Below are 20,560 nucleotides of genomic sequence, written 5' to 3' on the forward strand. Positions count from 1 at the left end.
ACGTTCCTTACTCCCGCTAGGTGAGTGGCTGACAGGTGCCATTTGTTCCTGTCTGCCAGGGAAAATATGGCTATCATGACATGGTTCACGTGGCTCGATTTGGAGCCACCCCTGTTTATGCAGTGGACTACCACTGCACTGTCTAATACCAACTTGATATGAGACTTCTTGGCTGGATGAAGCTTTTTCAGGGTGAGGAACACTGTCATAGCTTCCAGTACATTGATATGTAGCAGGCGGAATGGTAGGGACCAGGTTCCCTGTACCTTTTTGTACTTGTGAGGATAAGCATCCCCCCAGCCGCTTAGTGAGGCATCTGTGTGGATCACTAAAGCCGGCAGAGGGAATTGCAATGGAACTGTCTTTGACAGATTCTTGATCTCCGTCCAAGGGCGGAGTCTCTCTCGTAAGATCACCGGGATGGGGGCAAGCTTGTCCCGGGATCTTTTGTTTGCTCTTGATTGCCAAACCCGGTTTATGTCCTTTAGTTTGGCTTTCAGAAGAACGTCTGTTACTGAAGCAAATTGGAGTGAACCCAATACCCTTTCCTGGTTCCTCTGGGACGTCTGTTTGCTTTTGAGAAATTGTCTCGTGGCTTTGGCTATTTATCTTCTTTTCAACGGCGGTATTGATAGAGTATGAGAGTTTAAGTCGCATTGGATTCCTAGCCATTGGAAACGGGACTGCGGCGTTAGCCGGGATTTGGTTCTGTTTATCTGGAAACCTAGTATGTTCCAGAAACCGGATTACTTTGACTGTCGCCTTGCGGCATGCTTCAATGCTTGTGACCCACACGAGCCAATCGTCTAGATAGGCTACTAGCATTATTCCCTGAGACCTTAGTTCTTGAACAACTGTCTCCGCCAACTTTGTAAATACCCTGGGAGCTATGTTGAGCCCGAATGCCATCACTTTGAAGGAGTAGGCCTTCTTTCCCAGTCTGAAGCCTAGGAACGGACGGAAGTGTCTCGCTACCGGAACATGATAGTAGGCATCTGTAAGATCTATAGAGGTGGTGACGGCCCCATGGGGAAGTAAGGTCCGCACCTGTGAAATGGTCAGCATCCGGAACCTGTCGCAGTGAATTAATAAGTTCAGATGGGATAGGTCTAGAATTATTTTTCGCTTGTTTGAGTCTTTCTTTGGCACGCTGAACAAGCGACCTTGAAATTTTACGTTCTTGACTCTTGATACTACTCCTTTTTGAAGGAGTTCTTGGGAATATTGGCCCATTTGCTGAACCTCCACCGGTGCCGATAGAGATACAGCCTCCCTCCTACCTGGGGATTTTCAGAAACACAATCACAAGCAAAGAGAACGCGTGCAGCGTGAATCGTGCTATCGAAAGGAATGAGATCCGAGGCGCTAGCCGTAGTGGTAGCGAGTAGTGGGGCTTAGATCGGCTCCTCTGTAGATGAGGGATATTGAAGGAGGAAGAGACTAAATGGCAAGGGACCTCTGGTAGTGGTTTCACTCGCCCCAGTTACCATACCGACACCTTTAAAATAAAGGTGAGCGAGCCAGAATACTCTGGCATTACCATTTAACCTTTTCTCTGCTATTTATAGCAATATTTATACCTTAGAAATAAGTGCTAAAGGGACATATCATGGAGCGACACAGGCTGAGCCCAGAAATAACCATTTTTCAAATTCTATCTCCTTCCTTGATATTTAATATTAAGACCTGATGTAGACCTCAAATCGAATGAGGAGTTTTTTTTCTGAAAGTCATTTTTTTGCTAGATATGAATTTTTCAATATGGTAAAAAAATAAACCCTATAAATCAGGAGAAAAAAATTTATAAAAAAAAGAAGAAACAAAAATTGGAAAAAGGGCTCTTATTTGATTGTTCTATAATGTCTTTCTGAGTTATATACCAAATTCCAGTGTTATAGCTTTAAAACTAAATGAGAAGATAGACTTTGAAGGTCAATAAGTATAGTTTTGAGATACAGGCGTTCAAAGTTTTCCTTCGTATTTCTATAAAGACAATGTTAATAAATAATGATTATTATGAATGTATATTTTTTTTTGTGTATTAATAAACCAAAACTATTTTATTTATCATAATTTAATCATAAATGATGATCCCTTTGCTCATATATCGTAGCCTGGGGCACTGCTTGAGGCAAGATGGGGCACTCCTTCCTACGCAACTCACTCTCTCCCCTTCACTAACTTGGCTTATTACAGCGAATTTTCTTCTTCTGTATGTTAGCGAGATGTTTTCCTTGTATTTTCCTCTTTGGCATGATGAAATTCTTGCCGAAACGAAGATAAACAAACGTAAATGCAAGAGAATGTCAGAGGTGAAACTCGAAGGTGTACTCTCTTTTTACAAAGACAATTTAATAAATCATGATTATTATGAATTTCATATTCCATTTTGGGTATTATAAAAACAAAACTTTGTTATCTATCATAAATGAAGATCTCTTTGCTCAAAGATCGTAGCCTTGGGCACAGTGTGACGTGTACTGTCAGGCAAGACGGGGGCGTTACTACGCAACCCTTACTACCAACCCTCCCCTCTCTCTTCACTAACTACGCGTATATTATGATATTCTGTAATAATAATAGAGCGATTTTTCTTCGTCTGTATGTTAGCGAGATGTTTTCCTTGTCTTTTCCTCATTGGCATGATGAACTTCTTGCAGAAACATACATAAACATACGTAAAAGCAAGCGAATGTCAGAGGTGAAATCGAACGTGTAGACTACTTGAAGTTTGTGCTCGCACTGATGGTTGGACTTGGTAGCTGACTGAAGTGAAGTCTCCCTTCTCGACTCGGGGAATGTCTACATATGCCATTTCTCCCAATTTCTTTGACAATAATTATCAAAATTTACGATAATAGAAGAAATATTGCATTTTCTTATTTGGATCAATGTTTTAGGCTTATTGAGTTACATTAACTAATTACCCTGTAACTACGAAAGTAAGAGGAATTTTGACGAAATATTTCGTATACGTATTCTCAATTGCCATATGAAGCTCCATGAATTTTTTCATGACTGCATTTTTCGCCCTATATGCCCATATATAACGGTTCCGGCCGGCCCCCTTAAGCCTAAGGAGCATAAGGCAAGTACTTAGCGCACATGCCCCAGTATTTCCACCGAGACCTGTAGTCATTACTTCTCCTCCTTTGATGTTGACCCTTATGTCTTCTGCACCAGTTGCAGGGGGTTTGACTGTAAACCTGGCTCAACTTGTGATGAGTGTCGTGGCTGGTCCCCAGTGTATTGGGTGAAGTACTCGTAGAGGGAGAAGTAGAAGAAAGCCTCCAAGATGTCGTCTGGCGGTAACACGTCCCCAACTACACCATTGGTTGCTGATCCATCTTGTTCCTTCCTTTCTCCTGTAGAATCCCATGCTTTGCTGTCTCTCCTATGAGAGCAATCTCACCTTCATCATCTTCGCTTGTTACTTCAGGCAGGAGTTGGCGTTTGGGAGCTGTTGACTGGTACAATCTCTGCTCAGTGGTCTCTACCTGCTCAGGGGTAGAGGAATCTTCTTTAGGATGAGATGAGACTACCAACCCTAACCCGACTTTCCTTCCAGGTGTGGAGGAGACTGAGGAACTCTGGGAGACATGGCTATCTTGATCTTAAGGGTGTTCCCTCAGTGCAAGGTTTGCTTAGTCACCTGAGGGCTTTTTGTGTCTCTGGTATGCCTCCAGTGACTCATTGTTCTGTAACAATCACAGTATCGATTGTTACAATGTCTGGAGTGGCTAAAGTGTCAACGAGTGCAACTACTCATGCCCCTGCTGTGCCTTCTAGTGTTGTCTCTGATTCCCCCTACATAAGGAATCAACTCCTCCCTGCTCGCCTGAAGAAGGTATCAAAGAAGAAGTCAAAGAAGAGGAGTCATAAGGTGCCATTGTCTTCATCTGCCACCTCCTCCCCTTCTTCTTCCAAGGCTCACCAGAAGAGGAAGGAGGTTGCTTCTCCAACCTGGAAGGTCCCATCATGGGTCCTCTGAAGGGGTGCCTCCCTCCATGGGGGAGACATAGGGATCTCTTGCTTGCTTTCCCTAGTCTTCGGACTCAGGGTCTGTGTCCCAGGTCTTGCCGAGACCATGTGACTTAGGCACCTGCGTGAACCTGCTTGCTCTCCTTGGGGCAGCAACCCATGGGTGTGGGGACACTCCAACTAGACCCTTGCAGCCATCGCCACTGCCGGCTGGCGATCACATAGGGCTTTGGCTTCTAACAATACGAGAAAATGCTTGATATCTCTCACCTGTCCCCTCAACCTCCTGGGATTTTACCGGGAGGCGTGAGTTGAACAGAAGGGTTTCCAATTGAGATGTATGCCCAATGCAGCTCCCGCCGCCTAACATACTTATAATTAACATCACTACCCTAAAAAGTGGAAATTTATTAATTGCAGTACTCAACTTAGATCCAATGGTTTCCTGATGCTCAGACATTGTGGAATCTTCAAAATAAAGGGAAGAATTCTCAGAAACGCGCACACTCGTCAAGATATAAACAGTGCTATCAAAGGAATGGCGGACAGGACGCTAGTAGTAGCAGTAGCGGGCGGTAGATGGCCTGGAACGGCTCCTCTGTAGAACGGGGGATATTGAGAAAGGAAGAGACTAAATTGGCAGGAGACCTCTGATAGTGGTTTCACACGCCCCAGTTTCCATACCGACACCCTTAATTAAGGGTGAGCGAGCCAGGAAACTCTGGCATAACCATGTAGCGTTTTCTCTTGTATATTTAGCAATATTTATACCTTAGAAATGAGTGCTATAGGAACATTTCACAGGACGACACAGGTTAGGCCCAGAAAAGGTTAAGTTACGCTGACCTAGGCAGACTGCAGCTCTGGCCCCTGCAGTTCTTTTTGAAAGTGAGCTGGAGCAGGAAGATTCTTCCAGACTCACATGTGTTTCCAGTGACGAGAGAAATAAAGGAGGACCTCTGGTGGAACTCCAAAGAGAGATTTTCACAAGGAAAGTCTTTTTCCATTGAGCCCCGACCTGAACTTCTCAGATACGTCGGACTTGGGATGGGGTGCTCTATTAAAGAAGAACGAGGTGTCAGGGATATGGTCCCCAGAACAAAAGTCTTTACAAATAAATGTGAAGGAACTAAGGCTATGCATTTAGGCCTTCAGTCCTTCTCTCTAGGAGTAAGGAACAAAAAAATTGTGATCCACGTAAACAAAATGACGGCACGCTCTTACATAGCGAAGCAAGGAGGGACATAGTCTTTCTCTCTTTATGAGTCAGCAAGAGATCTTCTCTTCTGGGCAGACCAAAACGACATCCAGATAATTACCAGGTTCGTCCAAGGAAGGACCAATGTATTAGCAGATGAGCTAAGCCATCGGGGACAAGTCCTCTTGATGGAATGGACCTTGGATCTACTGGTCTGCATAGACCTGTGGAAGCTTTGGGGAGAGCTGATGATGGAAGTATTTGCCACTTCCCGGAACCATCGCCTTCCTCTGTATTGTTTGCCAGTCCCAGATCCTCAGACCTGGGCAGTAGAAGCTTTTTCTCCTAGACTGATGAAACAAAGATCTGTATGCCTTTCCCCCATTCAGTGTAATAAGGCAGGTGTTAAACAAGTTTCTTTCACACCAGAATGTCTCCGTAATTCAGCTCCGTAATTCAGATAACACCTTTCTGGCCATCAAAGGAATGGTTTCCTGATCTTATTGACCACCTAGTGGATTTCCTGAGGCTGCTTCCTCAAAAGAGGCAGCTACTCAGACAACCACACTTCCAGAGGTTCTACCAAGGCCTGTCTTCTCTAGCCCTGACAGGCTTCAAACTGTCAAGAAGCTCCTTTAGAAAGAAAGGATTTTCTAAACCGGCTGCAGAGGCAATCCTCTAATGGTGTCTATCAGAATAAATGGAGGATCTTCAGAGGGTGGTGCAGGAGCACCAGTCTCTCCTCTTCTCAGACCACTGTGACCCAAATAGCTGACTTTTTATTGCATGTCAAATCAGCAAGGAACCTTTCAACATCCACCATTAAAGGCTATAGAGCACTGTTTGGGTCACTTTTTCATCACTGAGGATTGGATTTGTCCTCCAATCCTGACATTTCTGATATTATTAAATCCTTTGACACTCCAAGGAAATTTGCCTGCCGTACCTTGGAATCTCGACATAGTTTTATAGTGGTTGTCAGGACCTCCCTTTGAACCTATGCATTCTGTCTCAGCAAGAGATTAGAAAAACCCTTTTTCTGATATCTTTGGTGACTGCAAAGAGGATCAGTAAAGTTCATGCTTTGGACAAAAGGGTAGGTTTTTCGAAAGGGAATGCTATCTGCTCGTATTCCCTTAGCTTTTGGCCAAGAGCAAATCCCCCTTCAATCCATGCCCTTGTTCTTTCTCTATTAAGAGCCTGACAGAAGTTCTGGGATCTGATGATGTGTCCTGTGAGATCTTTAAAATACTACGTATTTGCATAGAACTAAGGACATTTGCGGTAGTTCTTGTAATCTGTGGTTCTCTGTCAAGAACCCATCCAGACCGTTGTCTAAGAATGCTGTAGCATTTTGTCTGAGGGAAGTACTCCGCGAAGTGCACTCTTCAGTTCAAGAAGACATGTTCCCTTTATATAAAGTGAAAGCTCATGATATTAGAGCAGTAGCCACTTTGCTGACTTTTAAGAGAAACTTCTCTTTGTCAGGAATTTTAAAGTCTACATTTTGGAAATGTAATGTGTGTTTGTGTCTCACTATCTTTGAGATATTGAAACTGTATGATGACTGCAGTGCCCTGGGTCCTTTTCTTGTGGCTGGTGTGGTGTTGGGAAAGGAAGTGTTGGAAGCAACCCTTCCTAAAAATCTTATTCTCCTTGATATAAGGTGTTGGTGTTATTGGGAAGCCTGGAGGTACGAAGTACCCAAGTACCCTCCAGTCCTTTGGTAGGGTGGTGGCAGTTTTTTATTTAGATATGTTTTGGATTTAGGTAACAAGTTTTTCTCTGGTGAATTGTTGGCAATGAGCCCTGGGCAGGGGCAGTATTTTCCGGCATCAACTCTTTTATTAGGTAAGGAATCAACAAACATTTTTATATAAAGTTGGCAAATTTTTCTAACCTCGTTCTAGTTGGTGTTAATATTATGAGGTAGAAATATCAATGTATCCCACCGTCCCTCAATGTGAGAATCAGATATACTATAATTACTGGGTAAGTCCCATCATTAAAAATTACATTTTTACAATAAAAGGGATTTTGACGAAGGAAAAATCTATTTCTGGGTGATTGGTTCGTGTCGCCCTGTGAAAGTAATCCTTAATGTTTCATTATTTCTAGGTTAAATAACCTAAATAAAACAACAAGAAAAAAATAAAATCAAGAAGATGTCAGTATCAACTGACTTCCGCTCACTCTTATAAAAGAAGTGTCGGTATCGGTAACAGGGGCGGAGAGGACCACTACCACCACGAAACCACTTGCCCAATTTAGACTTTCCACCTTCCAAAATCCCCCACCATGAGAAGAGCTGATCCCAAAGGGTGAGCGGCCCGCCCTACTACTGACTAATACCGACGCCAAGCGGAGTGGCAAGCGGCCTTCTAGTGGCCATCCTTTTACAAAAGATGTCCATCTTTGGCCTGCAGGGTGGGCAAAGAAAAAGCAGGGGTGGGTTTCACAAGGGCGACTACGGAACCAATCACCCAGAAAATAGATTTTTCCTTCGTCAAAATCCCGTTTCTGGGCTCAGTTTACGTGTCGGCCTGTGAAATAGTACCAGAAGAAACAGACAAAGATGACAATGGAGGTCAAAATGAAACAAACATAAAAAATAAGAAAATAATTAGAATATAATATAAGTGAATCAAAAGGTCCAGGTTTAACAAGATTATAACATAAGGGTAACACAAAACTTAGCTTAAATTTCAATCAATGAAACGCACAGTTTTTAGTACAATGGTAACAAACAAAAAACAAGTATTTTATAGGGATTCACCTAAAAAAACGAATCAAATATTTTACAAAATATACAAATCCATTGGTGGTTCTACCATAGCAAAAAATAAAAAAAATGGGTAGAAACACTGAAGCAACATTTATATGTACAATATGTGGGTTGGGGCCCCTATGGCCGAAAAAATAAGGGGCAGCCCCCAAAATCCAAATCAACCTAGCGGCTAAGGTCTAGAGGGACACGTAGAGATAGCAGTAGGTGGGTGAGGCATGTTTAGGACAAGGTAGGTAGAAATGGAGAACCTGGATCTTTTAAACTAAACAACTACTTTGCAGAATCAGGGGAAACTAAAATGTTTCTTCAGTTTCCCGCTGCTACATACCTGCCGGAAAAAGTTTTAATGATTCCAGGACTTCAGGTAAATGACCGTTTGAATGACTGTCCAGTGATTTCCAGTCCAGTATTATTTTCTTAAGATCCTCAAACTCAAAATTCATATGCTGAAGGAAAATAATTAATTGAAGTAGCTACTGCCCTGATATCATGTTTGCTTTTGGAAAGTGAATTCAGGGTTGGCTTGTTTAATGGAAGTAAAGGATCTGCTGATCGATTCCTATTAACTGATAAGGTGGCCACCTTTTTCCCTCATAAAAAGAGGGCCTTGAGGATCTAGAGGGATGTCCGAGACAGAAGGGCTCTTAAGGGTCAAGACTGGAGCAAAGGGAGGGATCTTGGGGGAAGCATGAAATGACTTTCAAGGGGCCCACCTTGCCAAGGAGGACTTCACTTTTTCAGTTTTTAGCTAAAAAACTGCGATCCGGAAAAGAAAGCAACAACTTCCCTGAAGGGGAGAAATTCTACATGACCCGTAATCTCTGTAGAGCCGACAGTTCTGAAATTATGGCCCATGAGGCCAAGGCCTTAATAAAATAACGGTCTTTATAAGTTAGCAATTATAAATGTGCAAGACGAGTTGTCAGTATCCAAGGCTAGTTTGAGGAACGTCATTTAAAAACCATTGAAACTGAAGATAGGCCTTTTGAGAAGGTCATAAGTTCTTAGCACATGGCTTTGGGAATAAGACGCAAAAGTAGGATTCTGTTAAGTGCTATTTGAAAACCCAACGGAAAGATTTTTCTTTCAAAGCTGATTTATTAGTGGTAATTGTGCTAGGATGCTAAGACCTTTTTCAAAGCAAAGAAAATCGAAGAAAAAGGATATGGCTAATTTAATGTTCCAATTGGTTGCAGTGGTTCCGTATTAGGATTTTTTTTTTTTTTTTTTCCGTTTCCTTCCAGGAAAGATGCCAAACTTTGTTTTGAACGGCAGAGTCATATTGTTTTAATAGTTGATTCCCTCTTACTCTGATTTCTAGAAAAAAGGATCATTCTGGGGATCAAATGTTAGCATCTTTTTTTAGCCGCAAAACTTCATGGAAGTCCAATAAAGTTTATCGATCTGGAGGAATTCCTGAGGAAGCGAACACAGTCCTCATATTTGGTACTGATTGCCGATAGCTTTGGGGTTGGGAATCCGTTTGAGGTCGGAAACGCCCAACTCTTAGAAGCAGAGGGTACCAGTTTGATCTTTGGCCAATCGTGGAGCTATCAGGGCTACTTGACCTTTCGAAAGTCCTCAGTTTGGCTCAGACAACTCTTTCAAGAGGAAGATTCAACTGGCAGGAAAGATATAGAGCTTTCTCCAACTGATTGCCAATCTATCGACAAGGCGGGTTCCGTTGCATAAGCCAGAGGGTCCAGGGTTGGGGCCACATAAGCAAGGAAGCTTGTGGGTTCGCATTGTGAAGCGAATAGATCTACCTGGAGACCTGGTACTACTACCGGGCATATCCACTGGAACGAACTTGACGTCTAGAGGACCATTCTGATTCCAGAGGGATTGACCGGGACAATGCGTCCGCTATAACATTCCATTACCCCTGCCAAGTGGGGGAAGGAAGTAGGTTTGACATTTGTGCTTGTTCGCTAGAGCGAGAAATTGGCTAGGTCATAGACATGATTCACGTGTTTGGATTTTGGATCCTCCCCATTTTGAGATGCAGTGGCACGACTTACTGCACTGGTCCAAAACTAGCCGTTTATGATGAGAACTTCTTTTGGGGGAAGGAGCTCTTCTTAGTGGTAAGAAAACTGCCATTCGATTCCAGCACATTTATGTGGAAGCTGGCGGAACTGAGCGGACCAAGTCCCCTGAACTTGCATGTGAAATGAGAGTATCCTCCCCCAACCGGATAGGGATGGCGTCTGTGGTGAATCGTTCAACCGCCGGAGGAGGAGATTGAAAGGGGAACTGTTCATGGACAAAGATTCTCACCTTAGCCCATGGACGGACGCTGGTTAGCGAAGGATTTGTGGAATCACTGGACAACTTGTCTCGAAGATTTGACATTTGCTCTTGAGCGCCAATACTCGATTATTTATTCTTTCAGTCTTGCTTTCAAAAGGACGTCCGGACACTGATGGCAAACTGGAACGGGCAAACCTAGGATTCGTTCCTGGTTTCTTTCTCCTTGAAGCTTGTTTGTTCCTTGAGAAATTGATCACTGACTTGGCTATTCTTTTTTCCTCTTGATCACCAGGAATTGACAGATTGTGGGGAGGATACAAATACCCAGTGGATGGCCTCCACCATTGAAAACGAGGTCTCCGAGGAGTGGAATCTGGGGGAATTTCGTTTTGTTTATCTGGAACCCCAGATGTTACATGGAATTTGAACTACCTTCTTTGTGGCTTTGAAGAAAACATTCCTCGTAACGGTTTGGTGCCCAGCTATCAAACCAATCGTCGAGGTACGCTATCTACCATTATCCCTTGTGATCTCAGTTGTTTGAACTACTACTTCCGCTATTTTCGTGAATACCCTGGGGGCTACATCAGTCCGAAGGGCATCACTTTGAAAGAGAATGTATTGGTCTCCTAGTTTGAGAAACCTAGGTTATGGGGCGGAAGTGGTCCTCGCGATGGGGATATGATAGTATGCGTCTAGTTAAGATTGATAGAGGTGGTGACGGACCCAACGGGGGAAGTAAGAAGGTCCAATAACCTGCGAGATGGTTCAGCATTTTGAAACCTTGTCGCAGCGAATGAAAGAGTTTAGGCTGGGAAACAACTCTAAGATTACTCTTCTTTTTGACGAGCCTTTCTTGGCACCGCTGGAAACAAGCGGGCCCCTTGAAATTTTAGATTGCTTGACTATTCCGCCACAACATCCTTTCTGAAAGGAGCTCCTCGCATTAATCTGTCCAACTTCTTTTGATGGTACTTGGAGAAACTGGATTTTTTTGGTTTGGTGGGGATCTTTGATCCAACTCCAACCTTAATCCCTTGGACCAACGATGCTCTGTGCCACCTTTGCTGAACCCCCACCTGTGATGGAAGAGGAACCAGCCTCCCTCCTACCCTGGGGAGGGACTTCCACTGCTGCTTGTGCGGGATGACCTCCACGTCCATCCTCTGAAGTGCTTACCCCTACTTGCAAGCCTCTTCCCGAGGCCTCGCTGACGAAAGTTTGCCTCTCGCCCTGCTTCCCCTTCCCCGAGGAACCTATTCAAATGGTAGGGAATGCTTGGCCTTTCAATACATGGAGTTGAAAGCCGGCGAGACGGTGTACGGAGGTTGAGGGCTGGTTTTGAGGGGTACAGCAGGAAGGGTGGTTACGAGGTTGAGGGCAGTTTTGAGGGGACAGCAGGAGGATGGGTTGGTTTCCGCATTCGATGTTTCGAAGGCTGACCCTGGTTGGGTAAACTGTGGGACGGCCTGGGACAAAGTTGGCTGCTGTTGTTTGGTGCTTCTGGTTAGGCGGGGGCGGCCTGGAAACCTTTTGGTCGTTTTTCAGATTTGTTTTTACCAAGAAGAGGGTGGGTTTCTCCTGCTTCCTCTTGGATGAGATACCACCCCACCTAGCTTTTCTAAGGCTTTGGTTAAGCCCTTGAAGCCATTGTGGTGCACCCTCATTCACAGAAGCTTCTGTGGAAGAGGTTCGCACCCCATCATGGTTGGAAGCAACGAAGACCTATTTGGGGTTCGTGTCGAATGGTGGCTTCTTGCAACACATGCTTCCGAACAATTTCTCCATAGCTCCGGGAAGAAGTCGAAAGGCGTCTGCCTGGACCGACTGAAGCTGAGACTTAGCGAGGATCTTAAACAAAGGCTCCGTCCGCGTATGAGAGAGCAGCACAATCCTCCCGTAATGGACTAGGGAGTTAAGTGATCTCCCTAGCCTAGTCCGAGCATCAAACTGCCTGAATAAAGGCTATCAGGGCAGTCTAGGAAGCTTCTCACCGAACCTTGATCCATAGCACAGTCCCGGTTTTAGCTTTCCCACTGTAAAGGTGGCCGGCAGGTTCTCCCATAGTTCGCCAAACGCAGGGAAGAGGTGGGGAGATGTTGGGCTCTGATTCCCCCTTAGTGTTGCGGAGGAATGGAGGGTTCGTCCTTCAGCACAAGCCTGAAGAGTCGTCTCCACCATTTCTTTGTCGTAAAGGGGAGTGAAGCCTCCGCCTCTGTTGGCATAAGGGATGGTGAAGGGGACTCTTGAATGGCCTGGAGTTTTGGTATTTTTTTCTTTGAACAATCCCAATCCACCCAGGCAGTGAACCCACTCTCTTTTGGGCAATGATCCCCTGCTGGTCCAAAACAAACAGTTCCTCTCCTAGGGGATATTGTCTTCCCTATTTGAGCGCTGTTTGAGTTTAGCCCTGGCATATCCTATGAAAGGCGTGAGTTCAATCCAGGGGGGTAGAACTCCGAAGGTGCCTCAATCCTTTCTCGTTCCACACTCCCGGCAATGGAGGGATCAATGAACCATCCTTCGAAGGGAGACATCGAGGCTGGTCTACCCTCCAAGGATTGTTTCATAGAAAAGTCCCGGAACGGGATTCATAAAGTGGTAAACTGGACGAAAACCAAGTACCCTCCTAAACCGGGAAGTTAGCCTGTTGGAGCCTGATTTCAGGCCGGCGAAGTGATTATCATGTTCCATAACCACGATTTGAGAAAGGTCCTGACCTCGATTGGCCGGACTGGTTGAATTACTGCTGGAGAGTTGAGCAAAAACATTTGCCTCGAAATCTCGTAACCAACGAACCAACCAATCCAACCCATCTCTCCTACTTGTTGTAAAACTCCTGCCAGAGAAGGTGGCGGGATAGAATGCCCAATAGGTTGCCCGCCATCCCGCACAGGAGTCACCAGGAAGCGGATCCAGGTTAGCATGACCGGAGAAGGTACTGGGCTTCGGCCGGGGAGCTCGGACCTTCTTTCCTTAGAAAGCCTTGCTTCTTGACCCCTCTGAATGGGAAGAGTCAGACTTTGCCTTCACTGCTCCGGAGTAGGATGCCGAAGAACTTTACGTGATGCAAGGAAGACGACAGACTTTTTTGGTTGTCATCTTCTGGAGGGGGGGGGGGGGGGGGGGTTCTTTTGCTTCATCGGTGGTCCCTTCACTTTCGGGGGCACAAGAAGCAGCAGGCGAAGGAGTAAGGGATTACCAGATCCCCGTGAAGCCTTGGAAGGAAGAAGGAAGAAGGAACAGGAGAAGAAAGATCCAGCGGTGCGCCCAAAGGGAAACCCTGTGGGCGCCCGAAAGTACCTACCTCGACCAACCAAAAAATCCTCAACACCTACCCGCCAATTGGCTCAATGTTGATATCCAGGTGGCGACGTCCAACGCACCGTTTCCCTGAGTCGAAAACACTTACCAAAGGCCTGCTGCACCCAACCGCTGATTGGTAAGTGGAGGCTATGGCTGGGGCATGCCGTGGCGGGGTCTACAATAACCCCGTCCGCTTTCCCTCCTGGGAAGATCTGGACCGACGAGCCCAACTTCTTATCCAGTATGTACGGCTGTCCCATTGGCGGCCGGGTTCTTGCCAAAGCCAAAGCCCCTACCCCAAGCCTTCAGGGTTTGCTAATGGCGACCTTCCTTCACCGGGGCGGCAGGCCTGAAAGAACGAGGGCCGTATGCAAGCCTCTAATGGCGGAGTTAATATGCTTAAAATAAGACTTAAGACTAAAACATCGATATATTGATTGGGGTAAGAAAAAATTGTTTTCCAGGTAACCTACTCACCCCATCCAAAAGCTGGACTCACGGATGGTCATTAGCATATAGTGCATGCTTCGTGGTGCCAGACGATCAATTCGCCGAGGGTAGTGGCGCACGGGGCGTGTGGGGTCCCTGCAACTCCTCGTGGCCACAGGGTCGTGGAGGGACTGCATTGCAGCCTGGTTCCTGGCAATTGGTAAGCCTTGTAACGTGGAAGGGATACCATGAGTAGCGGAGACACCCACTTTACAGCCTTAACATGAAACTCCCGTTTGCAATGCCGGAGTATGCAAGTTAAAGTAAAACTAGTCCCTCTTACCCGCAATACGTGGGTCTTGTAGGGCGGTCCTGGTTGGGGTCCGCGGCGTACGCCGGGGAACAGAGGAGGAGAGCAACCAGGAGTGGTGAGAAAGCCCAGAAGGAAAAAACCAAAAACCCCGTACGGAGAAACGGCGGAGGCAGTTAATGATAAGATAACACACCAATAATAATATCAAAAAGTGGGGGCATGTATCTAACTACAAACAGAGAGTAAGGACATTGCCTTACCTTCAGACTACTTAGAGGACGTGCCCGGGTAAGTAAGCAAGCTCTCCTCCGATAGCGGGAAGACGGTAGTAGTAGGCAAGCTGTTTGAGACCACGTAGTAGACCCCTAGCCCCGGCGGCTGGCGGCAGCCAGTTAACATCAGAACAACCGCAGGGGCCCCCCCGGCTAGTGAGGGCAGGGGCTCCGTCCGCCGTGGGGTAGAAACATGGTGGGGTTGGGGGGTGAGCGGAAAAAAACTGGGAAAACACCGGAGGATGGCCCGAGGCGAACCGTGGGGGGAGGGGGTAGCCAACCCCAAAACCCCCTTCACACATCGGATACAACCCCTGGTACCCGAGACTTATAAAGTGGTCACACCAGGCTTCCCAGCTGACCCAGGTATCTCCTCCTATAGCACCCCCTTCAGAGAGGGAGGGAAGTAGGCTAATAATGGTTTGTCCATGACCAAACCCGAGGGAGGGCCCGGCCAAGACCCCTACCCTTACCGCGTGGAAGGGGAGGGAAGGGAGTGGCGGTAAGGCGCCCAGAGGAGCACGTGATCGAGGGTGGACCCAAGGTGCGGTAGCAACAACAACCACTAGGGTCACAAAGACACGTGAACCCAACTCGGTACCAAACCTAGGTACTGGGCACCTAAAAGCTAAAGCCTAGCCTAATACACTAAACAAAAAAAACTCACTGAATAATAAATAATACTAAATAAATAAATACAAATCGTAAAAGATTAAAGAAGGAAACACACGAGTGAGAGAGACAGGAGTCCAGGAGAAGGGGAACCGATCCGGAGACCAGACCCGACTACTCGGTAGCCAGCCGGTATGGCCGATGAAAGAGCAAAAGGCTGTGGGATGGTCTGGACTGGGGAAGTACAGTATAGCCCTAAATTACCAAAAACCAAAGAGATAATGGGTCACGCGCGGCAACAACACAATGGGTATGGGTGGGATCTAAAATTCTTAAAATACGAGTTTAAATAGAAGATGAACGCAAAATAAGGTCCAGTCCATGAAGGTAATAAAAGACGTCCAGTTATGGAACGACTGGGAAATTCCCACCAAACAACCCGAGGTGGCTCCATTGGCCGCCAAACGACGTCGCAACCACGGGTTGGACTGGTATATAAACTAAAAAAAAAAAACGGAAAATACCTGGTCCCTGGAAGACGAAAGTACAAAAAATTTAACCTTTCAAGGCACTTAACTTAGCTGTGCGATAGCAGCGCTGTTCCATCTTGGAGAAAATCAAAACCCAAAAGGCGAACACAACAACAAAGAGCACGCCCAAAAAACGGCGAGTGTTGTCGATATGCTAATTAAAAGGGAGTGGCCACTAGAGGGCGCTGACACCCCGCTTGGCGTCCTGTATTAGTAGTAGTAGCGGGCCGCATCACCTTTGGGATCAGCTATCTCAGGTTGGGGGATTTTTGAGGTGGAAACGTTCGAAATGGCATATGTGTTGCGTCGGGTAGTGGTCTCACTCGGCCTCCTGTTACCATACCGAACCTTCTTTTACAAGAGTGGAGGCGACGTCAGCATTCCCTGACTCTTCTTGATTTTATTTTTTCTCTATTATTTAGGTTATTGGTGATTTATAGAAAACAATGTAATCTTAACGGGATTATTCACAGGCCGACACGAACTGAGCCCAGAAAACTTAAAGTTTAATTAATTACTTACCCAGATGTAATATCAATTGGAACCCTAAGCCAACATCCGTCCCTTAGCATGGAGATTTTCTTTTTAGGGCACAAAACAACCCCGAAGCTCTTTGCCTAATGTTGGTTTTCCCTCTTTCCGGAAACCGTGGACCAGGTTGCATTGTTACTTAGCCAAAAACCAAAACTGAAAAAACTTAGCACGCCCCAACCCACAAACTTCAGAACTTTGACACAACCGTTGCCGGGTGAGTGAAACGCTTATCTATATAAATTTACGCGGTAAGTAATAATTAGAACTTTGTTTTAATTTTAAGAAGTACAAAAGATTAGCAGAAATGCAAATGATGCGTTTTGCTATATTCATAAATTTAATAATCGAGAATGGACAGTTAAATGTATTGAAATAGAATTGCATACGAGTACATGACAAACAGTTTTAACTAAAATTATTCATTATCCTTAATACAAAACTCTATTATTTTGACCTTTGCAACGAAATATTCTGGTTGCTGTAAAACCTAACCTCAATCACTACCAACATTGTCTTTTTCTCTCTCTCTGATCCCTCTTCTCTCTCCTCTTCCCGCATTCTGCTCTCATCCTCTCGTCTCTCGCTCGCATGCAGGTTTAAAGCATCCCCCCCCCCAAACGCGTTTTATCTCTCTTATCCGCTTTCCCCAAAAACATAAAACTGCCAAAAAAAATGCAAGGCGGGCAAAAAAATCCAAAACTCAGTTTTTGATGGTTTTTTGCACTTGAAAACAAAGCCATAGAAAAGGTTTAAGCCGGAAAAAACAAGTGCCGCAGTGGGTGCAAGGATCTATTTGGAAGAGATGGCCTGTCACTTACAGGAGAGAAGTTTAAGGAGCGTAAACTAATGAATCGGGTGATTCTTCAGGCAGCTTTGGTTTATTTGAGAACCCCGCCACCTTATTATACGCATTGGACCGTTTGAAGATGGGGGTTTGGGCGGGGGGTAGGAGAATAAGGGATAAATCGGGGGGGAATGACAGGGGGGTTGGATTAAATTCAAGAATGCTTTGCGGGCTAAACTTTTGATGGGAAAACACAGGTCACCATATAAGCTATGTGGGATTTCATTAAATGGATTTGGCAAAGACTATGTTTACATTAGGGGTTTTTTGTAGGTAATTTCTATCTTCAGGGATTTTCTGTGATCTGGCAGTGGCCTGATTGTATAGGTGCTGGTTTTAAGCGGTTGGACTGTAGTACTTTTTCCTAAGAAGAGATGTCATCTTACATATTTTGTATATCAGTACGTATGTACTTTCATGGTTTCTAACCAAGAAAATACTGTATATATACAAATTTTCTTGTTTTGAATGTCTTCATGTTTTACAAGATATGGATGTTTTCAAAATATGCAGACAGTCATATTCTTCATACATAGAGGAGTAACAACTGCTGTGTGCTTGTACAGAACACTAAAAACAATACTGTGTCTAGAAATTCAACTCTGCAGTTTTGTCTATTTACTCTTCTGTGTTATAATAAAAGCTACTTGTATGAATCTATCCAATTTATTTTTGTAATCTTTTCATTTGGCATGAATTTTTAGTCCTGAGTAATATATTATATCTATTCTATTCTAGATGATGGGTCTAGAACAAGCACAAATTGCAGCTAGTGAGGCTCTTCAAAAGTCTCTGTTCCATATCAAGGTACGTCATCAGTTTCTGTATAGGGCAGGTCTTTACAAAACTCCAGATCTTGCAAAGGACAAGAAAAGCTACAAGCAAAATGCAGATTTATCCTTGATAATGGACACTTCAAACAAGTTTTTCGTTAACAAGTAAGTGTATTACAAATATATTGCCTTTTAGGGTTACTCATTAAATAGTTATTATTGTACAATGCATTTAGTACTCAAATAACTTCTTTACAGTAAGACTTCCTGTGTGAGTTATACTAGAGTTATATGTTTTTTATTTTTGGGGGGTAAGTTTTATAACTTTCTAAGAACTTGAACTTTTACAAAGAATCAGCATCTAGTATTGATGCTGACTGTACAGTACAAAATGGATGACTGCAATGTCACCTTAGTTCATAGTATGTATAGTACAAGGTCGGTCCTTTTACAACTTCAAATCTTGTGAAGACAGTAAAAGCCACTTGCAGAATGCAGATTTATTTCAGATTACAGCCAGGACTATTTAATTACCTTGGTTTTAAATTTTTGTAAAGTTCCTTCTCTTAGCTTAAGTAAGATTACTACATGTTACATTAAATTGCAGTAGTTCACTTATACATTTATAAGTTGCCTTAAGTTTACTTAGATATAAATACACTTTCATATAAAGTACGGTCCCCAATTATGCAAGATTTTGGTTGCTCCGTGGCCTCACAGAACTGGAAAATCGCAGATTTCGATACACATACCTTATGGGAATAATTCCATTACGGCCAAGGCAAATGGCAACTTACCCAGTCAAACTTTTTTATACTACCCATTTCTGGGCTCAGCCCGTGTCACTACATGAAATGTCCCTTTAGCACACATTTCTAAGGTAAATTATTGCTAACATACCAGAGAAAAAGCTAAAATGGAAATGTCAGAACATTCTGACTCGCTCACCTTATATAAAAGGTGTCGGTATGGTTTCTGGGGCGAGTGAAACCACTACCACGGGTCTCTTACCATTTAGATTCATCCCTCTTCGAAATCCCCCTACCAGAGAGGGCCGATGCAAGGCCCGCTCCCAGCTATGACTACTACTAGCACCCTCGACGCCACCACCAGCGCCTCTACCGGTCATCCTTTTCGTTAGCACCATCCAGTTCCCACGTTTTTCTTCGATCTGTGTTTTTGGGCTTTCCTTTTGGATTTATCTCATCATGGAACGCCAAGCCATCGCTGCATCTAAGTTAAATACTGCTAGAAGTGTTTCACCTATTTTTAGCCGGTCAGGGGCCCATTTAACCATTTTTATTTAGGTTATAATAAGACGCCGTCCCCGTCGGCTTTGTTGCCGAGTCACCTTGCTCGGCTCGCCCCACGTGTTTCATTATTTCGTGCTTCTTCGGTCCTCTATACCGTTGAAGCTTGAATATTTTAGCAGTACATACTTTGCATTGTGAATTTGCAGCTTTGCCGTATTAATTTTAAGCTTAGCTTTACACGGGGGTTCCTTGAGCTCTCTTGAGTGCGTAGCCTTCATCGCTCCTTAGCTCAGTGTTCATGCATGCATGTTCCTTTGTTTTAGGTCTGTGATAGGCTCCCTTTGAACATACGTCCTTCCTTTTAGTCCTGACCACCCTGGCCACCGCCCTACGTTCCTACGTATCGGCATAGGCCAGCTCCTTGAGTCGCTAGCCGTCCTCCCTTCTTGGTTGGCTCGGTCTAGCTTCTCCAGGACTACGCTTTCTCTCGTCCTATTTATTTTTCTTCCCCCCCCCCCGTGTTCTGTTAGGATGTTTTTGTATTCATGCTTTTTGAGACGGTTAGAGGTAGCCTAGGCTACCTCAGACCGCCTGGCCTGTCTCACCGCGTGGCTCACACCACGTCCGCGACGAAGCCGGGCGATCGCCATGAGCCACCCTGCGTCTGTTCCCCATGCTTCCTCCCCCCTCTAGTGGGGGGGGGGGAGTACTGCTCGTTCCTGTTGTCCCTGGCAACCATCCGAGCTCCCTCCCTTCTTCCCCCCTCTCCACGGTGGGGGATACGGGAGTTAGAAGGGGGGAACACCCGATGCTGGCTCGGCTCGCACCGCTCTCACCCTTCGGTACCGAGGGGGCTCCCCTGTACGGTCGAGTCTCGGCTGGCCACCTGGCTCGGCTGTGCTTGGACCTCCTCAGCTTCCGAATCGAGCTCTCTCTCATCCCGAGTCACCATCCCTCCCTCCCGCTCCGGCGGCTTGGGGCTCCGGCTCAGCCAGGCCCCAGGTTTGGTGACTGCAGAAGAGCTCCGCCATGTGTTTATTTTCTTTTGCATGTTTACTTTTATTTCATTATTGATTATATACATCCTTTATATATTTGCTAAGTTGGCGGAGATCCCGCTCACCACCTGGGTTCACCACCTACAAATTTTGATATCATTTTACGGCGGAGTCATCCTCCCCGCCATTATTTGCTGGCCCCCGCCTGCTCCTCCCCCGCCGTTCTCGTACTCCTCGTTCTGGCGTATAGATTAGGTAACTCTGCTTCGGTGATTTTTCGTCCTCCGGCAACACCGGAGACGCACTGAATCTAGTTTACCAATTCTATCGGACACCCACCACTTTACACGGCAGGCCGAGCTTTTTTCTATTAAGTAACTCCGGTGTACTCCGGTGTTATGATATATCACTTCTTGGACTTAGTCCAACTAGTTAGTGTTGATACTCATGTATCTGTTCACTTACAGGCCACCCAC

At 45.2% G+C, this 20,560-nt stretch overlaps 1 protein-coding gene across 2 annotated transcripts in view; it reads left to right on the forward strand.

Moving 5' to 3' along the window:
- LOC135226980 (uncharacterized) overlaps positions 1-20,560 on the forward strand; it is a 209,334-nt gene that overhangs the window by 153,466 nt on the left and 35,308 nt on the right. For both annotated transcript variants that reach the window (XM_064266693.1, XM_064266694.1), the window contains exon 4: positions 17,799-17,998. In XM_064266693.1, the coding sequence (XP_064122763.1) occupies positions 17,799-17,998 (200 nt within the window). The remainder of the gene's footprint in view (positions 1-17,798; positions 17,999-20,560) is intronic.

Source organism: Macrobrachium nipponense, chromosome 15 (assembly GCF_015104395.2).
Source record: "Macrobrachium nipponense isolate FS-2020 chromosome 15, ASM1510439v2, whole genome shotgun sequence".
Lineage (NCBI taxonomy): Eukaryota > Metazoa > Arthropoda > Malacostraca > Decapoda > Palaemonidae > Macrobrachium > Macrobrachium nipponense.